Here is a 21,401-nt window from a genome sequence, read left to right as displayed (position 1 = left end):
GGCAAGTAGGTGCCGCGGTGCCGCTCGGTTCCCTCTTCATTCACCGGCCTTCCATACCCTGCGGTGCTGCCCCGCTTATCGGTGGGCCGGCGCATTGCGGTGTGGTGCGTAGAGTCGAGCTTTCTTTACCTTGGGCAACCAACCGTAGCTGTACTTAATCCAGTTTATGTGGTGTCAGCGCTCTGTGGCAAAATACTGGTATTTCCTCGCCTTTCCTACAAATTCCTTGGGAGACGCTCCGGAGCCGTGCTTGCCCGCCTGCTGCCTCGCAATACTGCTACTTCAAGGCCAGGCTCGTCCACCTCGTTACATCTCAGCCGCATCGGACTGCTGAGGTCCAAAAATCCTTCCCATTAATCCCTTGATCTTGGCTTTACACTGTAGAATTTAATTCCAGGTCTATTTGTTTTTGATAAATTATTCCCATCCTCCTCATCAATAATGCCAACTAGCTTCGTAACAGCGAACCCTTGAGTTTGTTTCCAAGGGTCAGTTTTCTGTCATCTCTTCTTTCGGTGCTATTTGTTGCCGCCTGCCCTTTGGTTCCTTACCCAACGTCTAGATCTACCAACAGCCAAAGAACAGTACTGAGTTTACCTGATGAAGCGACGGTGCATTTTACACTCTGTGAACCTCCACACGTTGCAAAAAAAAAAATTGCTTCAAACTTCTTAAAACTTCTGCACACTGTCCATCCTGTGTGCTGAGCATAAGCAAAATGTGGCTAGCCCTTCTGTCATACACAGTGTTCCAGCATGTTATTTTTTATAACAAAATACATAAAATCTATATTATTATATAGATTTCCACTGCTGTGCTGCTGCTGCTTTTCTACTCTGCACCTGCCTGCCAGATACAGCTAATGTGTGATATTAATCTCTCAGAGTTTGCTGCTGCCTGAGTTATTTTCATTCCTATCTTCCATCTTGCCTTTGCCCCCATAGTTAATACCACCATGGGACTTGATCTACATTGTCTTTAATCTGTATTCCACCCTAATGTCTTAACTCCCCTGCTTTCTTTCGAGCTGTATGGACACACATACTTCAGCTATTTGTTTGCATATCCTTGATTTTTTGGATAAATCTTATATTTCATGACTTTCAAGAAATAGCTTTCCTAACATATTAACCAATTTCTTCTACGTTAATTTCCATTCCTGGTGAATTTACGATGTTTTGTTACCTTCCTCCTCAAGGCAGTTCTTCCTCTGGCTGATGCTGATTCCCATCTCTACTAGTTTTCACTCTGGGAATCAGATCCCTGGTAATCCTAGTGCTATGCCTGCTCTCTATTCAAGCCCTTGAGTTCCTTGCACTTGTTGACTAGGCATTTTCCTTAGTTCTGTCAGGCTCCAATGAGGGTCATGAGGAGGAAAAACTGACATTTGCTGTAAATCATTTGCATTAAAACCAAGAAGAAATTGGATGTATTTACCATGACCAGGTCCTGGATTAGTCAGAGGGCTTCCAAAATTCCACTTTTATGTTTTACCCCAGATCTGTCCATACACTGACCTTCTATACCATTATTAAAAAGTGACTGAAAACCATTGCTAGAGATATCCCATAAGATGAAGAAGGAGGCTGCTTGGCATGTTTTATTACTAGCTGTTAATGCCAACAAAACCTCTCATCTTAGTACTCTGAAGATACCTGTTACAAATTTTGACCCAAACTATGTAAACTCAGTAAGAGTTGCACCAGTTGTATTACAAATGCATTTGATTTTCTCTCTCCACTCCACTTTTAGCTTTAACAGAGGAGATATAATGACGTCTAAATCCCAGATAGTCTATTTGTCCTATAAGCACCAAAGCTGTCAATCATATTGTAGATTACTTTCTTCAGATGACATTTATTGCTAATATTTTTAACCAAAACCTCTTGCATTTTACTGAAATAAACTTTTTGTTTACAGGTGTGGACTGCTTATAGACTTCTGCAGTAGAACAAATAAACAAGGATACTTCAGCCCTTTTAGTGCAGTGCACTGTCACACAGATCCAGCCATGCCTGCGGAAGGGAAAAGTGATATGGACAGGGTTGGCCTCTTCAGTGAAATGGGTTATGTTACCATTGGAGATAAATATGTATCACATTATATGCGTAAGTACATTTAATTTTAATCACTATTTAGTGATAGGCACCACCTCTAGTATCCATCTACTTTCAGAATCACTATTTTCTAATGTTTGGGGTTTTTTTTTTTGTTAGAGGGAACTGCTTTTTCACGCATATTCTTTGCTCAGGTCTGTATTATTAAGAGAAAGGCTTGATATGTTGGAACAAATATATCGAAGAAAGGAAAAATTCGGTAAAACTGAAAAATACAGATCTATAATAGACTGATAAAATCTTGTCATGTATACATTTCTTTTTAATATTAATTATCTGCAAGTTACCAGTATTTTCCTGCTTTTGTGAAAAACAGTAGTGTTTTTTGTCTGCTCTTTCAGCAGGTTTTATGATATTGACAGTTACATTGTCATTATTTTTAAATGTGTTGCAATTTTTTTTCTGTTCTGATCTGACTCACATGCGTGAGATTCTCCCTCCTGTCTTTTTAAAGAATATTCTCCTTTTCTTGTTGTTTAATGGGAATACTCATTGAGAAAGGTAATTTTTGTAATTAGTAAGGTTACAGAGATTAACCCTCAGTAGCTGCTTTGAAATGATCATGCAGAATAATCCTGGCTTCTCAATACAGACATTTTTGCTGTGGTGTTGAGTCAGTGATGAACATGTCCACCAGAACCTTGGCTGATATACTTCTACCACACTGAGCTGCCGGGGATTCAAAACCCAACTGGAGGCATTTAAGCTATTCTACCTGGTCTGTAATCAGTGGGAGAGAGAGATGCTCCTCTGAAGCATTACTCATAGTATATAAGTAGGCATCAGCTCTAGCTCTGAATTGTACCCTGGAGTACAGGGTACTCTCTCTCCATTGCCTGTAAAGCAAGTGCAGGGGTTAGAAAACTAAGACTAGGTGCTGTGAATACCTTCTCATAGCATTGTCTTTCAGACACAACCATTTACATGCATGATTTACAAGTTAAATGCTCTGTAGTACATTCTTTGAGCCACCCAGATCCAGACCGTAGTTTTTTAATGTAGGCTAAGAGAAGCACTAACATTGAACAGTTATTTACAGTGCTTACTTTTTTAAAGGCCCTTTTAACGAAGCTGCGAGCAAGAACAGACAGATGTTACCTGGGGGGACCAAAACATTGTCAGCTCTGCAGGCAGGTTATTTTGAGCCTCAGTTTGTGAGGATTTTCGATGGTGAAGCCTACTCAAACCCTGTTCAGCTAAGGAGACGCTATAGATTGGCAGAATCAAAGAAAAATTTGGGCAAAGCATTCCTTCCCAGTAATGGAGACAAATTGCCGTAAGTGTTGTGAAAATGTTTTAAATTGAACTTTTTTCTTTTCTGTATGCTAAAGTTGATTTTCACAGATTATTTCTTACAAAACCTGTAATGAGAGTACAATATTGTTGTTTTATACAATGTTCTGTTAGCCAGTACTGAGTGAAGAATTTTGAGCAGCCACACAGGGAAGGCTGAACACAGGTAGAAATCAGGTCGTGATGCTTGCTCTTAACTACTGTTTTTGCTGTAAACAGTTTTCTTACCCTTTAGCTTTTTATTTTCGAAGAAAGTGAAGATGGCCATGGGGAAAAGGGTGTGGATAATTAACAAATTAATATTTCATTTTAATTTAGGAGGAAATCTGTTGGAACTTGTCGGATACAATATCTTCTCCCTCCTATTTCTGAGCCTCCCAAAATAGAGATGGCATACATATTGCATAAACAGTAGGAAAAGGGGCTGTTATCCAGGTGCAACATTTTCCTCTCAGTGAATCCATATCCATTATCTTTTTGCTAGAAAAAATACCAATTATCTGATAGGATCATCAGAAGATGTTACAGAGCTGAGGAATATATGCAGAATATTAAAATAAATGCATCTTTGCTATTTGCACAACATTAATTGCATCACAAAATGACACCAATGCTATCGGTGTCATGTAACTATTATTATTCACATGTAAAAAACAGATAGAGCCTGGTTCCTCATTTATAACTATACAATCTTGTATTGTTCTTGTTGCTGCAGTAAGAGACAGGAGGATTCAGTCTGTGTACAGGCCCTAGTTGTTACAGTCTCATGGTTATATTTAGCCATATCTTTCTGCAGCTTTGCTTTTGGAAAGTTTGGAGAGTAACCTCTTGTTTGTTTTATATATATATATTTTAGGATGCAAGGATTAGCTATGTTCTGTTGTATGTTACAGCAACATCTTAGCTTTTAACAGGAATGTAAGACATGGTGTGTAGGCTTTCTGTTGGATATATGTTTGCAATTTCTGATGGGACAGACAATGTGTGAGCCCTGTGTTCAAAACTTTCCTTCAACTACAACTTGACTTCATAGCAACCAAATTATTTATAAGGGCTTAACTGTTAGAAACACCTAGGCACTGATTTCAAATCTATGTCAGTCAATGAGAGTCCTGTTCACTTACTTTCTGGGTTCTGAGTCCAACAGTGGGTGTCTTGCTTACAACAAAGACCTGCTAATGTGCCCTCTTCCATGTACTGTCTCCACAAATGTGCCTGTTGCCTGTGGGTGCAGCAGCTCGTGCTCTTACTCTTGTTGTAAGACTTTTGAATTCTTCTAGACATGAAGTTTAGGACAGGTTCTTTATTGTCTTTACCCTCCCCTAAATCGGTACTGGCAGAGTAGTACAAAGCAGAGGCTGGGAAAGTGGTTAGGTTGTCTTTTAGTGGAATCCTGAAGCAATTATGGAGAGCGATTATACATTTCTTATATCCAAAACTGACTCCCATCGTAACTAAGGAACTAGTGCAGAGCTCTGTTGTGGTTCATTGAGTTGTTATTCTTGGCTGCCTGAATGATAAGCAGCTCTTGGGAATCTTTCCTTTACATTGGAGCCACATTTGTTGTCGGCTGCAAAGGGAAAGGTTGCAAAGATGTCATATTCTGAAGATGTGACTGAAGCCTGGGCCTTTCTTTTCTTCATACGTCTGTTCTCTGTTATTTTGTTACTGGCATATAAAAAGCCTACACACAGAAGTGACATTTAAAGAATATGAAATAAAGCACTTAAGAGCTAGGGAACACCAAGATAAAGGTTGTCTGTGCACTGTCAGTTTGCCCACTTTTTTCTATATATGGATTTATGAAGTCCCTAAATAAAGGGAGGGTAATGAACAGGCAGGTTAGCGTTGTGTGCAAAGATGATAAATGTTATCTTGGCATCCTAATCCTGTCAGTATTCATTAATGGCCCTTTTAAGTAGGAACTCATTGAGACACTTTACTCTCTCCCCACAATAATTGCAGACAGTACAGGCAAAGCAGATTACCTTGGCCATCTGGAGTAGTTGACAGATCTCATACAGTAGCCCCTGTTTATTTTTTGGTGTTCTGTTTTGGGTTTTTTGGGGCGTGGGGACAGAGGGTTGGTTGGTTGGGGTTTTTTTGGACCACTGTAGCTGCAGCTTAGTGGAACAAATTGCCATTCAGCTATTTCATTAGTTTGTCTCGGTCCTTTTCTCCTTTGGTCCTTTTCTCCTTTAGCGGCTGTACAATCATGTACTTTGAGAGCATGTCATACACTTGTCAGCACATACTGATTTTCAAGGTGGTCTTTAAAAAGCAGTCTTTGTGAATTCCCGTAGCTTTGTAGGCAGAGGTATTTCTCTTAAATGAGCTGTGCCTCCTTTTACTTTCCTTCTGTGACAAGACAGAAAGTTAGCTAGTCCTAACATCTCCCAGAAAAAAACCCTTTCAGAGAGGTACCCCATGTTGCCTGCCACTCCATTATCATACCAACACTAACTTACTGTTCTCTGTAAACTTGCGGGAAAGACTGCCCTCTTGTCATCAAGCATCAAGTCTGTTTAACCTGTTTAACCTATTCCTCTGGGTCTCTCTTTGTGAATCTGTCGCTATCAGTGTTACCTTGTTGGCGCAAAATTAAAAGACCCTCTAGAAAGCATATTTATAGGAAGATACCTTAAAACTTAATCTCTGCCTCCACCTTGTTTCTTTTTTGTCCGTAACACTGTGCATGGAATTGCTGTAGTAGCAGATCCCTGGACAGTGGATCTGACCTGGTTTTATAATTAACTCTTGAGATGTATATATTGTTTGGGTTTTCTACTTACTGTCATTTTAGCACACTAGATATGGAAAGCCTGAAATATTTGCAAAACATTAATTAGTGTGTTCATTTGCTATTTTTAGATGTGGACTTGGCAGCTATTATGGAACCATAGGAGGTTCGTATGCATACTTCAGTCCACAACTGAAAGCCAAAGAAAGATACATTCCTCCTGGAAAGAATTTTTATACTAATCCAGGAAAGAAAGGAACTGGATATGGGTAACTTCACAATATTGCTTCTTGCAGAGTATTTTATTAAATGTTTCTTGAGTTTTGAACACCTAAGTAACTAATTTTGTTTTTACAGTTATGCAAACCTTACCATAGGTGAACAATATCCGCATGAACCTGATGGGTATGAAGAAGAAAGAATAAATGCAAAGGTAAAAATATTTGTCTTTATTATGTATTAGTGTTATGATTATTTATTACAATTTACATGAACTTTTTGTTCCCTGTGGTGTTTCCTTTAGCTTGAAATCACTAATGTTTATTTACAAAGTGGGGGAAGGAAAACAAATTAATGACTATCCTGTATAAAAGAGATTTCGGTATTGTTCATTTACTGTTTTTTCTGTGAGACATCTGGCAGCATCCCACACAAGTTCTACCATTCAGGATTTGACCTTTTTTTTTTATTTGGAGACCTTAAGCCATAATGCAATAATGACGAAACAATGCCATTAGCAAGAACAATAATACTTCTATGTTGTTGTCACAAGAATGGGACCTCATTATCCTAGATACTATATAAAAAAAAACCTGTTCCTTTTTTCATATAAGTTCATAAATCTAAGAAAACTCGTAAACTTGCTTGCACTGATTTTAGTTATCCTGTATATTTTCATCATATGTAGTGAAAAATGGCAGCAGGAGGACATTTTTTGGTCTAGGGTAAGAACGCTATTATGGAACCATAGGAGGTTCGTATGCATACTTCAGTCCACAACTGAAAGCCAAAGAAAGATACATTCCTCCTGGAAAGAATTTTTATACTAATCCAGGAAAGAAAGGAACTGGATATGGGTAACTTCACAATATTGCTTCTTGCAGAGTATTTTATTAAATGTTTCTTGAGTTTTGAACACCTAAGTAACTAATTTTGTTTTTACAGTTATGCAAACCTTACCATAGGTGAACAATATCCGCATGAACCTGATGGGTATGAAGAAGAAAGAATAAATGCAAAGGTAAAAATATTTGTCTTTATTATGTATTAGTGTTATGATTATTTATTACAATTTACATGAACTTTTTGTTCCCTGTGGTGTTTCCTTTAGCTTGAAATCACTAATGTTTATTTACAAAGTGGGGGAAGGAAAACAAATTAATGACTATCCTGTATAAAAGAGATTTCGGTATTGTTCATTTACTGTTTTTTCTGTGAGACATCTGGCAGCATCCCACACAAGTTCTACCATTCAGGATTTGACCTTTTTTTTTTATTTGGAGACCTTAAGCCATAATGCAATAATGACGAAACAATGCCATTAGCAAGAACAATAATACTTCTATGTTGTTGTCACAAGAATGGGACCTCATTATCCTAGATACTATATAAAAAAAAAACCTGTTCCTTTTTTCATATAAGTTCATAAATCTAAGAAAACTCGTAAACTTGCTTGCACTGATTTTAGTTATCCTGTATATTTTCATCATATGTAGTGAAAAATGGCAGCAGGAGGACATTTTTTGGTCTAGGGTAAGAACAAGGTTAGAAGAAACAATTCAGCTACCTGCAGTTGAGACAAATTCAGAGTCAAAACTAAGCATCCAGTGCAGAAAATGAGAAGAACAGAGAAAAGAGGGAGGTGGGATTGTTTCCACTGGATAGAAAAAAAGGAATTTGCTCTGAGACATTAGCATGAATTACCAGGTGATACTGTATTACTAATGGTACATATTATGCTTGTCTTTTAATTGTTTGTAATGTTTTAACCTATTTTATTTTAAAATGGAATCTGGGAAGAATAGTCAACATCTCCTATGGTACAAAGAACCAATTCCTAGAGAACCTCAGCTTAGTAAGGTGCTCAGAATCTGGAAAACGTAGTGGCCAGGGTTCACAAGTGTGAGCAGCTGGGATACATGCAGGCAGAATTTTCAAGCATGTATGTATGCACGTGTGCCCAAGATACAGGTATACAATACTGTTAGATGCATCTTAAATGCACAGTGCTTTTCCTGATCATTCTTTCATAGTGATTGTCGTGCTTCCTGGTCACTGAATCTATGTTCCATTTTACATGGTGGCTATATAAAATACCTCAATCATCATCAAACGAGCGAAGAAAGTTAGAGCGAACATTCTCCAAGACTAAATTTAAATGCTTTCCATTTTTCTCTTAGAATAACATACAGTAAAAATCCTCAAGATTGTTTCTTTCAAAGTATTTGTTTTACAGAAAGCGCAAGAGGAACATAAGCGGTTGGTTAAAGGAGGGCCTTTCAAGTTAAATCTATATCCCCAGGAGTATTTTGACATGAATCCCTATTTCAATGACAAACCTTTGCCACCTGTGAAGAAACCACCTCCAGAGAAGCCAATTGCACCACCTTTCAAACCAAGTTCTCCTGCTAAAAAGGTTAGTTTGTCTTATAGCTACTGGAGACAAAAATTATTCGGATATTTCCTGTTAAAAGCTTTGCTTTCAGTACATAAGATAGAAATAAATGTTTGGTTTTGCTATTGATTTCTTACTTTTCTTACAAAAGATATTATTCCATTTACTTTGTTTTCAGTGTACAAAGAAATTAAATCTTGTTTGACCCAACAACAACTGCTAACCAGTTTCGAGTAACCTAAAAAGTGTTTCTCTTTAAAATCTGTATAGTGCTCTTAACATACAGTTAGTTAATTGACTGCGTGTGCCACGAAAAGATACAAAACAGAAGGTTATGCAATAAATGATGGTAAGACTAGATTACTGGAGCAAAATGAAATGCTGTCCTATTTTGGACTCTGTCAGTCACTCATATAATTTTTGAACCTGCTAATTACTCTCAGCCTATATAGACAAACATCTAAAAGATAATTCCTAGAAGTGTCATGGTAATGGATAGCTGGAAGGAGCAGAAAAACTCAGGTTAGTCCCTCTGCTCAGGGAAGGGCTGCAGAATAAACTCAGGAGTTGTCTGTTGCTTGTCCATCAGCAGACAGAAATTTGGAATCCGCTTTAGAATTTGCCAACTCTTCAGTAGTTAGGAGAAAAGGACGAAAAGGATGGGAATAAATACACGTGGAACGGCTTAGAGGGCATAAGAAATAAAGCCTGGAATTAGTATGAAGGATATATAGGAATATAGTTCATTGGTTCCAGTTGCTTAGTGTCATTATTTCTTAAAATCAAAATGGATATTTTTCCATTCCATGAAGCATTCCATCTCGATTTTTTTTTAGATGAGATACTAAATTTATGCCATTCACCTTAGGCTAAACCTTAATTTCACTTTGAAATGGGTTTAAGATGCATAATATCTCTCTCTTAAATGACTCCAGATACCTAATACAGTAACACTCCTTAATCTGTCACTTTTCAGCTCTTCATTTTAGAGTTCCATTGTCAGTCATTTAATACTGTGCTCTGCTAACCACTAATTTCCTACTATTATGTCCTCCACCCTTATTTGACTGAGATTGATTCATCTGAGGAAGATGATGATCGTAAGGAAAATGTAACTATTCAGAAAGAGACAGCAAAAATGCTTACACACGAATAGTTGTGTTGGGTGTTTGGCCTCATATATGAGGCAGCTGAGATCTTTCAGAATGGAAATCTGTTCAGAAAAGTTAGCTGCTAGAAAGTCAGCACCTCGTCTGGCTGACAATACTGGTGATCCTGCTCCAGGCTCCCCATCCTTCACACCGTATATGCTTTCCCCATATATTTGAATTGTGTGTAGTTCCTAAGCTACTGCACACTTTCCCTCTCTGCTATATAAATTATTACGGGAAAAATTGCTTTATTGCTGATTGAATCACTTACTGCTGCACTTTTCAGGAATGCAGCCTCAGCAGACTGTGGGGTTTAGCTGTACTAGGGGATTGCAAAGAATTAATCAGGTCTCTGCATCTTTTTTAACTAAAATTTGCCACTCTCGTAGTACTAGTGGACGTAACGTTTCAGGAAGAGCCAATGCTGTATTCAATCCTGTATGTCAGAAAGCGTATTGATAATAATGCCCAAGCCCTGCTGTACATAACAATCCCTACACCAGTACTGGACATGGAGGTGTACTAGTAAACTAATAGTGACGTAAGAATTCCCTTTGTCCACAACATAGCTCATTTTAGTGAGTTATGTTTTTACTTTTTCTGTCACATTTTTAAGATCCTTTCCTCAAAATCCAGATTTATGAAAGAACATTTAAAACTAAGAATTCATCAAAATAATGACTAAAATTTTCCTTAAAGTTTCCATTGCAAATTTAAGGAATATTTGTTTTTTGTTTTTTATATAATACGATGCAGTCTGCTATTCAGTATTCTTACTTGCTTTTGCATGAAAAATATTTTAATTAACTCAATTATATTGTAGATTGGCACTTCGAGAAGTTCTTTTTTTTTCAGTCAGGGGGCATGAAAGGAGGCACATTTGATCCTTACCCAAGCCATTCCGCTGACCCTTACGTAATTAAAAAATCTAAGGCTGTCACAACTAATAAAGAACGACAGATTTTTCATCCTCCTCCTGGACCAAAAAGCAGACCTGTTACAAGCATAATAACTTTAAATGTCACAAGGTAAGCTCCTTTAATTTGAGTTCATGTTTCATGTATGCTGTCTACCAAAAGTCATTAGCACAGCTGTTTATTACTGTCTAAAATAATCGAATAAATGAAGGAAAGAATTATTAACAGAAGGATAGGAAATGTATAAGGAACTTGGCTTTCAAGATTTATTCCTACTCTCTCCTGTAAATTCAGGTTACTTTATAAGGCTATACGTATCATAGAGACCTTCAAAATCATGCTATACAGACGTCACTGGAAAATTATTATTTTTTATTCTTTTCTGACTTGATAAATGTAAAAAGACCAGGAACGTTCCTGTTAAAAACAAAATCTGGTTTTGTTTTCCCTTATGTTTATGGAATAAAATTGGCTCCCTCTGCTGGCAAACAAAATATTAGGTAGTCTAAGCCTGTGAAGCTTTTGAAACAATGGCGCTCAAAGTGGATTCCTAACTATAAACATGTCACTGTGCAATGTTAGAAGAGATTTATAGTACACAGTGTATAGGTAGATAAGCACATAATTCTTTACTTTTTTATCTCACTAACCTATAACCCTTATATTTAAACAAATTTATTTTCTGGTTTTGGCTCTGTTGTAATTCAAGCAGAAAATCAAGACTGTGTTCGTTAGAGTTATTTAGAGAAATCACTTTCAAATGCAGACTTCTAAGATTGCATGTAGAACAGTTAAGCATATTATTTTGCATACTCCATGAGTAACACGAAATATTTTAGAAATACTTGATTAAAATGTGAAAAACTCTTAGATCAATCTGCTTCACATTTGTGATTTGTCTTTTACATATCACATGTGAAGTCTGAGAAATGCACCTCTCTTATTCACCCATTGCTGTTCTATTTACTTCATTTCACCATGTATTGGCATTTGCATAATCACTTTTTAAGTTGCAGGGATAGTTTGAAGTTTTATTTACACTGACAAGGCAGAACCAGAAGCTACATATTACTCCACATTGCTTTTCATTACTAATGGAAAGTAAAAAAGAGTTGAAAGTAACTTTTTGGTACCCCAAAAAGCGTGGTAACTACCAACACTGATGTAAGAAAGTACAACCTTCCATGTATGCACTGGTGTTCATTAGTAAACTAGTAAAAGGGAAAAAGAATGGTATATTGGTCTGAGTAGCCTTCGTATAGTGTAATTGTTTGTATTACTGTTTTATCAACGGAATAAAAATTCCGTTCCGAAATGAAATGTTTTTATCGGGGGGAAAAAACCTAACTGTATGTGAAGTAGGTTTCAAAATTGAAAGAGAGGAACTGGTTGTGAAGTATCACTATGTGCTCACGGATATGGTGGACTCATCAAAAATATTTGTAAAGAGAAAAATCTCACATGTCCAACAGAAATTCCAGAGAGAAATTAAAAGTAGTATTTCAAATTCTCCACTGCTATTTCCCTCCTAAGAATTTTAAAGAACGTATTTATTCTTGGTTCATTATTCCTAGGTTTAATAGAATGAGAATTGTGAACTGCATTTATTATACGTATGAAGCTCATAGGTCATAGATTTTAAGAAATGTGGGAAGACATTTTTCAAATCATCTGCTTCTGCACTGAATTACAGTTCTTTATGTACTTTCCAATGGAAAGCTTATCTTCTGATATTTGGACCATAATCCTATAATTGGATTTGCTAATGTAGATTCTTGCTCTCACGCAGAGCTCTGTTGAAATAAATTTGACTTCACGAGGATTCAAGTCATTAAATCTAATTACAGGACTGGGTGTACCGCAGTTTTTCGTTTTTACAAAAACTCTTGTAATTTGTACAGTGATATTCTACAAAAATCTAATAAGTTTCTCTTCATTTACATTTCAGATCATTAAATGTAAAGAACTACAAGACTGCACAGCTTATGTCTTATTAGATACAAAAGGTTGAAATGAAGGGTATGCTTTTTAGACTCTGTAAACTGTTAACAAAGCAAATAAAATGTGAAAAGTGGAGTTCAAGTATATAGGACAATCCAATCTTATATTGTTAAGAATGCAATTTTTTGTTTCTAAATATAAAGCTATAATAAATAATTTAAGATCATTTATTTATTAAATCCAAGGTTGTATTTTTATGTAATTTTTCATCTTATTGCTTAACTGGACTTCTGAAATGTACTTTTAGAAAACATACTTTCTAATGAGTAATTTGGGTTGCAAATTGACTATATATTGCAGTGGCAGAAAGTGCATATATTTTAAAGTGAGTATAACGTATGTATTAACCAAGTTAGTCACACGTGGCCCACAGTGAAACTAAGGTCATTGTTTCCCTTTTGTAGAATTACAACTTGTACTTTATTTCAACTACAATTTTGTGTAAGAACTGTCTTAAAAATACATAATTTTTAGTTTTGATGACCTTCTCAAAATGACCAATATCAAGCATTGTTCAAAACCAGACCACAAGCAGGCTGTTATGAAGGGAGGAGTCATCTCTATTTACCAGCATCTATTTACCACTCTTCCTCAATTTCCTGACAACCGTAAGTCCTGCCATATTCTCTAGGAGCAGCTTAATTTCACTTCGCGTACATGGAAGGTTCCTAACAAATCTGATCCGTCTTTCAAACTAGCTGCTTCTCAGATGGGACTGTGATCCTACATGTACACCTTACCTCCATCTTAGTAATTTTTGTCAGGTTTTTATATGTGGTCCAAGAAATTTGTTCATGTAAGTCAAAGCTAATTTATTATAAAAAATAAAAAAATACTCAGCATGTATTTATCCAAATTATTACATGAAGACAAAATTTCTTTATTAATTTCTATTCAAGATTATCATACCACTGTAGAATATTCATGAAATGGTGTCCTTACTGCTGTTCACAGGATAATAGTTTTTTAAAGATATTGCAGACTGGATCTCACAGTTCCTGGCATCAATGAAAATAAAAATAAAACCAAGAATTGTTGGTGAGGTCTTCCAGCATGTATTGAAGCATAAAAACCCTTACCTTGAGATCTTGAGATCTTGCGCACCTTCAGCCTTCTCAGTCGGTAGAGCATGGGAAGCTGAAAGGTCCTTGACTTGTGTAAGCACTGCTCAGCAACAACTAAAACATCGGTGTGTTATCAACATTATTCTCATCCTAAATCCAAAACACAGCACTGTACCAGCTACTAGGAAGGAAATTAACTCTATCCCAGCCAAAACCAGGACAAGAGTATTTGGAACATTTGCCATGTTATTCGCTTGTGAAGTCTGCAGACATAGCATTCCTCGGTAGATTGAACTGTACTGTACTTCCTCCTAACTGGTGTTCTGATGTAGTACAGCTGATGAGGGCTGCTCTGAAGTTTTTCTTCATGTCCTTCTGTCTCTTCTCTTTTTGCAATCCTTCCTCTTCTATTTTCTTCTGTATTTCAATAATCTTTTCATTCACTAACAAGATGGAAATACTGAAAGCTGATTAAAATGCATGGAGTTTAATTTAAAAAGAAATAATCAATCCAGCTTGTTTGAGAAGATGTTAGTGTATGTGCAGTAGCCTCGTGTGGTCATCATGGGAGCCAATAACTTCACCTGATGAGTCCCCACCAGAAAATGTGTGGTCCCAAGGAACCGACACCCAATTCTACCTAGAGCCTCAGTATGCTGTTTTAATACAAATGATAATTGTGTCCCTTGGCGTCTTGGCAGTACCTTTGACTGTGATGGTGGAATTTAGAACTTTCTTAAATTTCATTACCCAGTTATCTAAGGTAAGGAGGACTTTAGACATTACTTACATTGTTTTCATAATAACAGCTTCCCTACATCCTTACAGTATAGATATAGCCAGTCACCTTTATAACTGATTCTGACCACAATTTAATAGCTACAGTCTGAAGCAACTTCATGTTTATGCAAGCATTAAATGCAATTAAACACCTGACCATCTACTCCATAGTCCAAGTATTTACCATTTTAATGTCCTTATTGACTTTGGGTGTGCAATGCAAAATTGTGGCATGATACTTTTGCCTATCTCCATTAAAAAACACAACGAACCCTTTTGTATCTTTTAAACATTTTTTACAGGAAAAAGCATTAAGAACTAGACTTAGATCTCTAATGTAGTTTTTAGTCATTCTACTATATGTATCAGTGATGATACAAAACCACGCTCTATTACATTTACAGTCTTGTATTACAAACCAGATAAATAATTGTTAATTTTCTGCAATCAGTCTTTATGAATTATTGGAGAAATAGGAAGAAATGGATTACTTTTATGTCTCTGACGAGATCATGCCCTTTGTTGGCCAGGAGCTTGTACACCTAGTGTTGTACTAGTAGGAAAGTGAAGATAAATAATTACCTCTAAGTCTGTTCTGGAAACACCAGTAACTAATTACATCGTTTTACTTTCATGGGTTTATTTATTAAGGAGTGAGTAAAAAAAGAAGTTCCTAAAAAAGTAGTCCTAATACTGTTGTAGAGACACTGCATACAGGCAGCTTCAACTTCACAGAATATTGTATGCAGTATGTTTGAGAAATTCTTCCTCCCCATGGTCCCTTGGCTGAGAAAATCGGAGTATTTCTGCAGTGATTATATCCAAGAGGATAATTTTTGCGCCTTTCATAGCTATGACCATTGTTTCTGAATATGTTTGCACTGAAAATGTTAAAATTCATGTTTTAATTAATGAGCTTTCTAAGTCAGTATCTAGTATAAAGAGATAAAGGGTACCTTGTGTTGATTAAACATAGACCAGAATTAGATGTCATCTAAAACGTACGCAAACATAGATGAAACTTAATTTAGGACTTCTTGCAGAAATAACCAGTGAAATCTTGCGGCATGTACCAAGCTGTTCAGCTAAAAGGTTGTTAAGATTCCCCTCCGACTCTGAAGTCCTAGGGACAGAATTCTATCTCTTGTAAACTGTCACAAGTTTCATTAAATTTCTTTACGCTGCTTACATTGCGTAAGGATCTGCTTTTATGAATCTGTGAAATTCAGCCATGTATCAAAAAAACAGGCAGTTCTTTTTAGAACTTAACAAAAACATGGAAATGACTGGACATCAGAATTGTAAATGTTTTACAAAAGAAAACGGTTTATTAAGATTTATTTGAAGCAACGGACTGTTGTAGATTATCAGGAATTGCCTGGAAGAGAAAATCGGCTAATAAGATATTGTAGAATAAAGTTCACCTTGTGAATCGTATTCCAAGGCTTTATACTTAGAACAGAAATTTCTGTACACATTCTAGTGGAATATTCAGAGTAACAGTTATATTGCATGATACGAGTACCATGGTACCTGGTAACCAGGTTTCCTTTGCCCACAGACTAGAGCTGTAGCTTGGCATCGGAGATAAATATAATCCTTATGCAAATGGCGGAATTCAAACTGTAATACATCTCTCTCATTTTCAGTAGTCCACAGGAGATTTTCTAATAGTAAGCGTTCTTCGGTCAATTTTCTAATGTCACCTTCATATTTGGAAGTGTCTTGTCTATACTCCCGCAGTTCTTTCTTAAGGAACCGATTTTCCCCTGTGACATTTGTTACGGCTGTTGAAAACCTCTTGCATTCTCCGTTTGCACTGGTCAAGTTAGACTTTAAAAGATAGATATCTGCTTTTGCATTTCTGAGTTCAGTCATGAGTTTCTTTTCTGTATAAGCTTTATCTGATTGGAGTTTCTCAAAGTCCTTCTGCAGCATCTGGTTAGTATCAGAACATTCCTGCAGGGTCAGTTCAAGGTTAAGTTTTTTGGCTTCCAGTGTTTGCATTAACTGAAGATGAGTTTCCAGTTCAGATTTCGTTGCGGTTCCTTTTTCTTTTATTTGTTGCATTTCACTCTGATTTCTTTCAAGATCTTGCTCTAGGGAACTATTTTCTTTTGTAAGCTGGGATATTTCTATCCTAAGTTTTTTATTTGTTTCTTGTAACTCGAAGCATTCCTTTTGCAAGAGCTTTAGCATTGTACTGAGCCTCTCTCCTTCACAGGAAACAGCAGTCATCTTCTCTTCTACTTTCTGGTTCCTAATTTGAAAATCATGTTGTGTCTGTATTGAATGTTGGTTTCCATTATGGAGTCGATTCCTCTCTTTGTCAAGGATGTTCTTCTGGTTTTGGAGTTCTTTACATTTCCTTAAGAAGTTCTTTGCTTCCTTAATACATTCCTTGTTATCTTCTTGTGATTTAACCAACTGGACTTGCACACTTTTCTTTTCTTCAGCTAAATCCTTAATTTGCATATTACATTTTGATATTTTTTCTTTTGAAGACTGTATGGCAACAGTAAGAGGTTCCGCTTTGTTCTTGAGAGCTACATTTTCATTCAGGAGATCACGTACTGTTTTTTGCAAATGCTCAGAATTTTTCAGGGACTTTTGCAATGCTTCAATTTTGCCATCATATTCAGAGGCTACTTTGATTTTGCTGAACTTCTGATTTCCTGGCCTCGGCAACGTAGTCTGTTGTTGTTCTTTTTCTTTTTTTAGTTGCCCTTTGTTATCAAGCATTAGTAGCCTATCTTTCACCATCTCGGAAAAAGAATTAACCTGGAACCTGTCACCTTCACTGTAATTGAATCTAAATTCTTTGTGTACATTTTTGCTTTGAGATTCTGCTTTTTCACTGTATACTGTTGTAGGAGAACCACCCCATACATCGGCACATTTGGAGTCTTTATAAAATTCTAGATCAAAATGTAGGCCATTTTCTTTAACTGGAATTAAACCAAGGTGTGATTCATCTAGAGAGGTCACAATTTCTGCACTTTCTTTGAAGTTATTTAATTTTTCTCTGTAAAAAACCCCAGATTTTTCTGTATTATCTGCTAACAAATCCAAATCATTACGGACTGACTTCTGAAATGCTTGTTTCAGCAACGTGGTAGGATAGTTAGTATTGTCTATTCTATTAAATTCTTTCCCAAATTTGGGAAAAGGTATATGATGTTTACATTCACTCAGAATGACCTTCTCATGGGCAGCCTTCAACCTTTCTGTCTCCAAATCAGTGCCAGATAGCAAATGTCCACGTTTATGTTCATCTTTTATTGCGAGTATCCTGTTGTTTCCAAACAGATCGTCTGCATTTTCAACCTTTTCAGTTGCTATAGTTTTAAGCGAAATCCCTTGTGGAATATTTATATCACTGACAACATTTCCAGTATTGGAATTTGCTTCCACATGCTCATCTGAACAGGGTTGTTGATCATGATGAACTTTTCTCTTAGAAGGCGGCGATTCAGGATTTTCCATAAGCTACCCCACAAAATTAAAAACAAATGTACAAAAAATTGTCACACTGTAAAAATTGTGGAACATTGCAGTACTGGAAGCATAAGACAACTAAATTGCTACCAAAGCCACTTATCAATCAAGACTTGTACAGTTTACCTCTGCTAGTGCCATTTACCCCTTAAAAGAATGTAAACAATTATCGCAGGCCCCATTTCGCTCAGTACTGGGCTTTGGAGCAGGCACAAAATACCAAGTAAGTGTCTTAAATTGATTAAGTATATTTCCAGCAGAGCAGAGATGACTTAAGGAGACTATAGTTTGTCTTCGATTGTTTTTGTCATACCAGTCCCTGTGAAATAAGGGCAAACTGGAGTTCACACTAAATATAGACAGAAAAAGTAGGGTTTATGCAGCATTTCATAGGAGAGGGACAAAATTTCTTCCCTCTCCTCATTTCTGTCTCTTCTCTCCTTGACTCTCTGCCCTGCCTTCCTATATGCTTTGCATTGCATTCCATGCCCACTGAAGATAATCCAAACTGATTTGGGGAAGATCAGGTTACAGTTTTACCTGTGCAGAAGAGAAACTGAATTTTAATCACAATGGGTGGGAGGGAATAGTATATGTAGTTATGGCTAAAGTTCTGCTACCCAGAAAAATCTGAGGGAGAAGACTGTTATTTTTTAAAAAATCCAGAATACCCCTTGGGTTATTTTCCAAAAACCATGTCACTCTCAAAAGCCAAGGTCCAGCTAAAGAATAACTTGTTTGTAGGTAAAAATTGTTAAACATACCAGAGATCCATCACTTGGTGTGCAAGTCATCAGAATCTTGTCTGAACTACATAGTGGAGTTTTCCTTTCAAATATATTTTTGTTTAGTATCTCACGGATTTTAGACTGTACCTGAAAAAGATTGAGACTGTTTACAGAAAACTTAAATGTAGAAATATTTCATTTTCCAAAAATATCCTATTACTCAAGAAGTTCTCTTAGGAAGGACAGACCAGATGGAAGTGGCATGTAGGAATATGGAATTGTTATATTGCTTGTTATAAACAAGCAAAGCGTAAAGCTAAATGTCCTTCCAGCATCAGATATTTAGCTTTTATATAAAGAACCAGATAAAACGATGGCAGAAAACTGCTCCTGAAAAGGTGGCTGAGCCTTTTGTGAAACATGGTGGTTTGCAACAATAGAACAGGTTCTGCTGACAGTGACATAATGTGGAATGAACTTCCTTTGAAAACGACAGAGCTTCCTTGAGTTTACAATGATATAAATGAGAGAAGGATCTAGTCCTTCCCTTTTTTTTTCCTAACTCACTTTTGTTTTTCCTCTGTTTTTCTCAGGTTTTTATAAATCGTTTTTATAAGCCCGCAAATAATACTGTGACTAAGAAATAGCAAGAACCTAGAAGTGAGGTTATCTTATCAGCTATTTTAAGATGGACAGATGATTAAATGTATACTTAATGTACACAATAGACTAAGACTAGATCTTACTTAAAACACCTATGACAGTATCTAAAAATGCAGCAGGAGGCTTTTGTATTTTAAGAGCATTTGCGTTCTACTTTTACCGTGTTAATATTCTCCAGATTCTGTTGCTGAAATGTCTGAAATGATTCCAGCTGTTGCTGAAGAATCTAAAACGTATAAAATAAATATCAGAAAATTGGTAGGTAGGGGTTTTTTTGTTTTAAATATTGAGATGAGTTAGGCTATTTTCTCAGTTGAAATTATGTTTCTTTTCCAGTCCCCAAATTGTTTTCGCCCAGCCTGAGTCGACAGGAGTTCATCAAATGCTTCTTTCTCCATTCGATGGCCATGTAGAAACTTACTTGCAGTATTGGAAGGATTTCAGCATGGTTCTTCACAGACAGTTGCTCACGTTACAGAAGGCACTGTCGCATCTGGCATTACTTTGGATTTTAGTCTTTGCAATGAGACCAAATGTGCTTCTGTTAGAATTCATACTCCAGTTCCAAAAATCATCTTTCTGGTTTAGACTGGGGTGTACCGGTTGGACAACATAAGAAAATTGGATTGTCTCTGGGATTAGTAAAGGAAAACCCTAGTATTCTGCATTAACAGAAGTAATATTGGCTAAGCTCTAATGACTTAGAAGTGCTTTAAAATAAATAGTGTGAATTCTTTACATAGATCAAAGGATTTTTCTCTGAATGAATCATTCTTAGGTCACAGGAATTCAGCAGCTCAGTGAAAATCTCAGCTAAAGGAACGAGCACGTGCATAGAGCAAAATTTGTCTAGCTTTCCATGTGTTCTGCTTTGGAAGAAAATTCCCCAAAACATGAAAGAGGAAGAAAAGAGGCAGGTGGAGAAGTATGTACATCATATACCTGAGTTACGCTACTATACTGATATTAAAACCAAACCCCAAACACTTTGCTAGTCATTATTCAAGTGGAAATTGTAGTTTGATTTGCCAGTCTGATTTCTTACTGAAAAACATCAGTAAAGAGTGACAGCTCCTGTTGAATGGTCCTAGCCCTGCATGCGGTTAGAAGTATATTGAAACAATCAAGCAATCACTGTATTTACATTAACTACTTCGCATTTGTTGAGCCATGTGAAGGAGGCTAGCTTTCAATTAGAGAAGTCTGTGAATACCGAGAATTAACGCTTCACCCGAGCATCTCCTGAGATAAGGCACCTGTAACCAGTAGCTAGCCTGGCTGCAGGCAGCAGTAGCTGCTCTTGCTGCTCTGGTGAAGTCCGGTGCAGGCCAGTTTGTCAGCGGTGTTTTGGCACTAGGCACATCCATATGCTTCAATAAATACACCATACGGAAATCCCGCTAGCTAAGGCTCTTTGTGCCCAGTCATCCTGCTCCCGTCTGCAGTCAGAATCAAATCAGCTTACTTCCAGCATCGTTTGCGGGTCGGTTGGGTCTTCTGCTCCTGCTGCGCGATTACCTGCAAATAAAAACGACACTTCTACAATTAGCAGAGCTTGAAGTTCACAGGAAGAGCGATTTCAGATCTAACAAGGGAAAACAGAGAATCCAGCCTTGCTATTCAGCCCGAGGAAAGACATAATTGCTTATTTCTCCCGCTCTGGATTGTCTGAGCCCCGCTGCAGTTCCTGGCACGGGACAGGGTCATCCACAGGAGAATTAGCGTCTGGAAGGTCTCCGAGGCAGCAGCCTCGGCTCCCGCCAGGAGCGAGCGTCTCTTTGAAAGAGGTGAGGCAGCCGCGGCAAAACACGTACCCCGAGGGACTTCCGTCGCCG

General features: G+C 37.0%; 2 protein-coding genes across 2 annotated transcripts in view; one reads left to right on the top strand and one right to left on the bottom strand.

Annotated features, from left to right (window-relative positions):
* Nucleotides 1–1,925: 1,925 nt before the first annotated feature.
* On the top strand, nucleotides 1,926–12,829 carry LOC103922521 (chromosome unknown open reading frame, human C4orf47). Its single transcript, XM_009330665.1, has 7 exons — nucleotides 1,926–2,108; nucleotides 3,174–3,393; nucleotides 6,282–6,419; nucleotides 6,508–6,583; nucleotides 8,606–8,785; nucleotides 10,771–10,943; nucleotides 12,781–12,829. The coding sequence occupies exons 1-7, from the start codon at nucleotides 2,012–2,014 to the stop codon at nucleotides 12,827–12,829; spliced, it is 933 nt and encodes a 310-aa protein (XP_009328940.1). The 5' UTR covers nucleotides 1,926–2,011.
* A 3,163-nt stretch (nucleotides 12,830–15,992) lies between these two features.
* Nucleotides 15,993–21,401, bottom strand: part of CCDC110 (coiled-coil domain containing 110) — a 6,216-nt gene continuing 807 nt past the window's right edge. Inside the window, exons 2-5 of the mRNA XM_009330718.1 lie at nucleotides 21,032–21,084; nucleotides 19,727–19,792; nucleotides 18,940–19,050; nucleotides 15,993–18,166 (exon numbers count right to left, since the gene is read on the bottom strand). Coding sequence (XP_009328993.1) covers nucleotides 16,181–18,166; nucleotides 18,940–19,050; nucleotides 19,727–19,792; nucleotides 21,032–21,084 — 2,216 coding nt within the window. The 3' untranslated portion in view covers nucleotides 15,993–16,180. The remainder of the gene's footprint in view (nucleotides 18,167–18,939; nucleotides 19,051–19,726; nucleotides 19,793–21,031; nucleotides 21,085–21,401) is intronic.

Source organism: Pygoscelis adeliae, unplaced genomic scaffold (assembly GCF_000699105.1).
Source record: "Pygoscelis adeliae isolate BGI_AS28 unplaced genomic scaffold, ASM69910v1 Scaffold167, whole genome shotgun sequence".
Taxonomy (NCBI): Eukaryota; Metazoa; Chordata; class Aves; order Sphenisciformes; family Spheniscidae; genus Pygoscelis; species Pygoscelis adeliae.
The sequence above is the reverse complement of the archived record's forward strand: the minus strand, read 5'-3'. Positions and strand labels throughout refer to the sequence as shown.